The 6,455-nt window shown below is 34.8% G+C and overlaps 1 protein-coding gene across 1 annotated transcript; it reads left to right on the top strand.

Annotated features, from left to right (window-relative positions):
- The first annotated feature begins 1,596 nt into the window (after positions 1 to 1,596).
- Positions 1,597 to 5,703, top strand: LOC132181075 (Ribosomal protein L10 family protein). The gene is made up of 8 exons (XM_059594131.2): positions 1,597 to 1,768; positions 1,890 to 2,055; positions 2,731 to 2,821; positions 2,939 to 2,997; positions 3,786 to 3,846; positions 4,240 to 4,330; positions 4,453 to 4,529; positions 5,244 to 5,703. Exons 1-8 carry the CDS (start codon positions 1,741 to 1,743, stop codon positions 5,358 to 5,360), a joined length of 690 nt encoding a protein of 229 aa, XP_059450114.1. The 5' UTR covers positions 1,597 to 1,740; the 3' UTR covers positions 5,361 to 5,703.
- The last annotated feature ends 752 nt before the right edge of the window (positions 5,704 to 6,455 follow it).

Genomic DNA, 6,455 nt, shown 5'->3' with positions numbered 1-6,455 from the left:
TTTTAAAGACTTCTAAAGATTTCGACTTTTCACGAATGAGCTCAATATAACCATAACATGGATAAGCATCAATAAAGGTGATGAAGTACCTATAATATTCCAAAGTAGTAGGATTAATGGGACCACATATGTCAGTTTGTATCGATTTTAGGACATTTTCACTTATGGTTTTAGCAGTAAGCTTCCCTTTAACACAATCAACACAATGAGAAGTGGTAGGGAGTCAAACAAATGAACATAGAAAAATTTACAAACTAATGTGGCAAGGGTTTTTAAATTAAACAAATACAATTCCCTCTCCCTTGTCTGCTACTCACGGTCCGCCACGTCAATTTGAAAATTTTTTTGGGTTCATTTGTTTGGCTCCCTAGCTCTCCCCTAATACAAATATCAAAATCATAAAAAATCTTGATTAGAAAGAATATCATCTTTATCAACCTTTCCATTCTTAGCCTAGAAATGTGATCCAATCGTGCCACAACATAGAATATTTCACTGCCCTACTACGTTTGAAACCAACTACAACACTAACAACAGGAGTTCTAGAAAAGAATAAAAGTTTCATTAAACCTCTCAATTTTTAGTTTTGTCAGACGGCCTCTCACATATGCAGACCTTCCTTCTTTCGCTACTCCATTTCTTATGTTTTTATAATAATAAAGGAAAACTTCACTTAAGACCCTTGAACTATCACACATTTTGAGAAGATCCCCCAAATTTTACAAACTCTCAATTTCACTCCCATAAACTTTCAATTTGATGCAATACACTCCACTTTGTCAAATTTAAAACATTAAAAGTGATAAAAATGACCTTTATACCCCTAACTTTTTTATAAAATTCAAAAATTTCTCTCAATTTCAAATTAAAAATTAAGAAGAAAAAAACGAAAATTGAATGGTAATTTGAATTTGACGGAGGAGGGTCAATTGAATAAAATTAAAAATTCAGAGGATTAAATTGAGAGTCTTTAAAATTTAGGGGGTCTTTTTAAACGGTCAAGTAGTTTAGTGGTATAAAATTAAGTTTTCCCTAATAATAATAATAAAAATTGAAAATTATATTTTACCCCCACAAAGTTTGGGGCGATTTGCAATTCGACCTCTAAAGTTTCAATTTTGGCAATCCACCCCCCAAAGTTTCAAATTTTTGCAATTTAACCAATTGTATCCAAAACTTCCCATATTGCCCATAATTTTTTATTTAAAAAAAAAAAAAAATTCGGGGTGGCTACATTTGGCCATTTTTGCACCCCCAAATTTGTTTTTTTTTTTGTTTTTTTTTAATAAAAAATAAAAAAAATTATAAAAATTAGAGGCAATATGGGAATTTTGGAATTTTGGTATATATATATAAAAAAAAAAAAAGAATTGAAAGCTGGAATGAAGGTGTTGATACATTTTTTACTATTAAAATAAATATGCATTATTTGGTTGATAATTTTCTCTGATAATAATAACAATAATAATAATAATAATAATAAACAATTGAGCCCGCAGAACAAATAGAACCTTTTATAATTGCCCGGACCAATTCTAAGCCCAATTCTGGATTGGCCCAATTCTTATTCGGAAAACGAAAGTGTGAAAGTTGAAACCGAACCAATTCAGTCTTACAATACAAACCCTGAAACCCTAGGAACAGCCGAACAGAAACAGAGACAGGCGCCTTCAGAGGAAGAAGGAAAGGGTTTTACAGTCGCAGAAGCCGAAGCAAAAGCGAAAGCAGAGGTCTCCGAAAATGCCGAAGTCCAAGCGCAATAAAGCGGGTTCGTCGCCCTTTCTCTCTTGAGACTCTCTACCTTGCTTATGCTCTGTTCGCATCCGAGAAAAACTTAGGGTTTAAGCTAATTAATTTATTAACAAAACTGTGGAAAATATGTTATGCAGTTACGCTGTCGAAGACGAAGAAGAAGGGGAAGGAACATAAAGAAGCGATAGTGACTGCGATAAGGGAGGCCGCCGAGAAGTACGCTTCGGTTTACGTGTTCTCTTTCCAGAACATGAGGAACCTCAAGTTCAAGGAGTTCAGGGAAAAGCTCAAGTCTACTAGCAGGTATACTTTTTTAGTTTCTGGTTGCTTTACTTAAATCTCTTTTCTGCGCTGTTTGGTTGCTGGGATTAGAGTTGAATTATCTGGGTTGTGTCTTCTTTTTACAACACATTTATATGTGTTTCTTCTACTCCGTTTTGGCAGCTAAATTTACATTTGTTAGACCCAGTTAGTTTGTTTCAAAGGGGATTTACAAGGTCTTTGCTTGTATTAGTGGATATTTTGTAATGAAGCTTGGAGGAAGCTAAACTGTAATTTGTTTGGGAAAAATTTCACTGAGAAATGTTGTCTTAGTGGGGCGTTATGGGTGCTAATTTGTTTGTTATTGGTGGTGTAGTTTGATATTTGTGATTCAAGAATTTTGAGTGAGACTCCCTTCAGTTCAATTACGTGCAAGCGATTGAATGTGTCTACAACTATTTTGAATTTGGTCTCCTTTAGAATTTCAAAATGTGTTCTTATTTCTATGTTTCTTGAAATTGGCTTACATGCTAAGTTGGCATCTTAAACATGATGAAGTGATTTCAGTTTCAAGAAAATTTAGAACTTTCTAATAACTGTTATTTTATGAAGTAGGGATTTATTATCTTTTTCTGTTAGGTTCTGATTTATGGATCTACAGACAATAAAAACGAACATACCCATGAAAAGTTCTTTTGCAATGATTTTTTTTTCCAGATTTTTCCTTGGATCAAACAAAGTCATGCAGGTTGCTCTTGGCCGGTCTGCTGCTGATGAGATTATGACTGGCATTCACAAAGTCTCGAAGGTAAGCATTATCTTTTTTATGCGGGCAATAATTATTACTGCTCCTCTCTCTGTCTCTCTGTCTCTCCCTCTCTCTTATCTTGTGTAATGTCACTTACTCTGATTAATTGTCCCTTAGATTCTACGTGGAGATACTGGGCTTTGTTTTACCAATTTGCCAAAAGAAGAGGTTGAAAGGTAAGCTTCAGAGGTCTCACTTTCCTGAATCCTTATGCTCCCATTGTTTGCCAAGTAAAGGTGATAATAGGAGAGATAATTGGAGTTTTCAGTTCTGTGGTCTTAGAATGCTCAATACGGAATAGAAACTTCAGACATTTGGATTATCCACTGATACGAAAAGATGTATATTGAGCTTTTCTGAAAGGCTTGTTTTTAATGTCATAAAAGTATATGGAATCTACGTGTAGCCTCTCCAAAATCCAAAACCCCCCCCCCCCCCCCCCCCCCCCCCCCCCCCCTCTCTTGAGAAGGAAAAAATTTAAAAAGAAGGGAAAATAAATCTTTGGGAGACTTTCTTGGCTGTACACTTTTTTGTGGAATAGAGGCAAATTATACTAATACTTGATGTTTTGTAAATAACATTTATATAAGATAACGGACAAATAGAAGAGGCCATAAGCCTGTTTAGTTTCAAGTGTATGGAGACAGTTTAGCAGAATAGTGTTGGTGAAAGCCTAAAGTTGCTGATGAAGAGCTTTAATGTATAATTGTTTTAAAGAATGTATTGGTGTCAAATTATTTCTTGTATGTGTTTGTTAAGAATTGTTGATATTTTCAATTTATGTAAAGAAACTCATCATTCTTTACTAATAATCCTCTGTAAAAATGTTAAATGTTATTTCATTCTCCATACCTTCTATTCCACTAAATTTATTTCTCAGCTAATTGAGTATACAGCCTGTCCAAGTGTTACAATTTTCCTTTCCTAATTTTATTTTTGTGTTTCTTTCAATATCTTTTTATAGGATATTTAATGAGTATGAGGAATATGACTTTGCAAGGACAGGAAGCACAGCAGCAGAAAAGGTTAGTCTCATGTCATTTTTTTCGCGACAAGCATCCATACCATTAAATAGTTAACCATGGAAGGCAGACTTGAAGATGTAAAATGTGCTGATCAGAATATAATTTTTGCATTCGGTTGTTTTTGGCTAGTCAAATACTGCAATTTTATGTATGGAAGTTATACTTTTTAGGTTAAGTTTAACCCTGGCTAGGGACCATGTCTTATGAAACTAAGGTCACTAGTTTGAATCTTTTTTTTTTTTTTTCTTTTAAGGCTGTTTACTTATTAAAAAAATATTTTTAGGTTAAGCTTGTGAGCTGCCAATATTCGTATTTATTATATCATGTATCACTACTGTAATATACCTCGTAGATTCTTTCAGCATGAATTAATTTTAACGTTGGATGTTCCAGGTGGAGCTTAAGGAAGGTCCTCTAGAGCAATTTACACATGAGATGGAGCCCTTCCTGCGCAAGCAAGGGATGCCTGTTCGGTTGAACAAAGGTGTGCATAGTTGCTCTCTTATGCTATCTTCTTTTTTATTTTTATTTTATTTTATATGTAATTGTTTCCAAGGGAAGAGTGAAGGGAAGATATAAATGCTTGGTATTATTCATGGCGTGCAGGTGTTGTGGAGCTTGTTTCAGACTTCGTTGTTTGTGAGGAGGGAAACCCTTTGTCGCCCGAGTCATCTCGCATACTGGTTAGTTCAATGGTCTTATTGCTCTATTAGTGAGTTAACTAGGCCCCCCCATCTTACTTAAAAAAGAAAAGAAAAAAGAACTAGGCTCCCCCAGCTTGGAATAGGATGATGTTTGTCGAAGACTTACACCAGGAGTTACTTATCAACAAAAAGACTTACACCAGGAGTTTCCTCTTTTCCCTTTTTGTTTTCTTTTCTGTTTTGAATAGAACATGGAGTGCTTTATGCGGCTTTTCTGTAGTTCTTCATTATCACTTGCTTGTGCATGGTATCATTTCCAGTAATGTCATTTGCTATTCTGATGAAATCTTGGGTGCATTTCTGCATGGTTAGAGCATATTGCATCTGACATGTAAGCGCCTTTTTTCCCCCTGAAGTTCAAGGGATATTCTGCATGCTTATTATTTCAATTGGGGGACATCCTCCATTGGGTGCATTGAGCTACCGCCTCTCTTTTTTTTTGGGTTCAATTATTCAACTTTCTGTTTTGTCCAAATTGTGCAAAGCGTATGTCATCACATGGAACATGTAATAAAATTTTCATTGCTTCCCCAGCCCCACCCCTACCCGCACGCCTCAAATTTTTCATCACGTGGGAGCTACAAGCTGTTAACCAATATTGATATTAGTTGTTTCTCTGTTTTTTTCTATTTATTTGTTTCTAAAATAATAGATTGAAAAAACTGATGTGATTAAGCTTTTTCTTGTTTGCAGCGTTTGTTAGGGATCATGATGGCCACCTTCCGGCTTGGCTTGATCTGCAGATGGAGTCCTGCTGAATTTGAACTTTATATTGAAAGGCCAGATGATTCTGATGTTGAATGTGCATAAGCAAACCTGTTTAAAGTTCAAAACAGGTTTGGCAGAGGGAGAGCAGATTCACTAGTTGGTGGATGGCGCATAAACCTGTTGTGGCACTCTTCTCATTGTCGTAATGTATGATTCTGTGGTGCGGTCTGGTCAATGCAATTTTGGTATCAAGGGACTTAATTATGTAACCTATTTCATAAGTTCGTAATTTTTTTTTCTTTTTTTTGGTTTGGTCAGCCACCGCTGAAAATCGGTTGGAGTACCCTTTGTGCTATATGAATGGGAAGAATTTCTTGTTTAGAAATTACTTGCAAACAAATGGGTACTGTTTAGTGCAATTGTATTTCCTTTTGTTCTGTGTGTTGATTTTTCTTGTTTTTTGGTGGGCTTGAGAAATGAACGACTGCTGGGCTGGACTTTAAAATGTTTGTATGTTACTGCAATCTCCAAAGACATGCGTTACATATGAAAACACTAAAGATTCATTGGGCGACAACATGGTTTAGATTTGTCCAAATTTTTTTAGTATTAACCCATTAATGTTAATTAGCCCATCTGTGTTCTACTGAAAAAAATAAACCTGCCGCAGCATAGTGAACATCTCTGAGATTTGAGTATATTATACTTTTATCCTAGTTTGTTGATGTGGCCTTGACAATCAGGTTTTTGGAAAAAAATGTGGTGGATAACATCATTAGTCATTCTACTATATTCAAATCCATTTTGGTAGCATTTACAATGGACTCTTCAATTAAAAGTTAAATTTGAGGAGAAAAATGTACTTTATCAAATTTAGAGAGTCGTTTTTAAAATGAGCCAAACATCAAATTCTCTATATCTTTTTCTACTTTAGTTAAATATTATTATTTTATTAGTTTAAAACCAATCAAGAGGAGGGTAAAAAATAAGCTTAAAAAATTATGTAACTTTAGCTTTTTGGCTCTTGAAATGTATGGAGCATCGATGCCAAGAGTCAAATAAAAAGTAGAGAAGTTGAGCTTGTTAAATAGGCGTTTTCCTGAGTTCTGTAAGAATTTTTAGAGAAAAGCTAAATAGAGAGAGCCAATTGTGAATGCTTTAATGGCATGCATTGAAGATGATTAAGGTCCACCACAT

Source organism: Corylus avellana, chromosome 5 (genome assembly GCF_965113065.1).
Source record: "Corylus avellana chromosome 5, dhCorAvel1.hap1.2, whole genome shotgun sequence".
Lineage (NCBI taxonomy): Eukaryota > Viridiplantae > Streptophyta > Magnoliopsida > Fagales > Betulaceae > Corylus > Corylus avellana.
Note: the sequence above shows the minus strand (reverse complement) of the source record. Positions and strands in the feature narration are given on the sequence as shown.

Coding starts and splice junctions, on each gene's coding strand:
- LOC132181075 (XM_059594131.2), top strand. CDS start 1,741: ATGCCGAAGTCCAAGCGCAATAAAGCGG. Junction 2,998..3,785: donor CCAAAAGAAGAGGTTGAAAG/GTAAGCTTCAGA, acceptor ATCTTTTTATAG/GATATTTAATGAGTATGAGG. Junction 4,331..4,452: donor GCCTGTTCGGTTGAACAAAG/GTGTGCATAGTT, acceptor CATGGCGTGCAG/GTGTTGTGGAGCTTGTTTCA.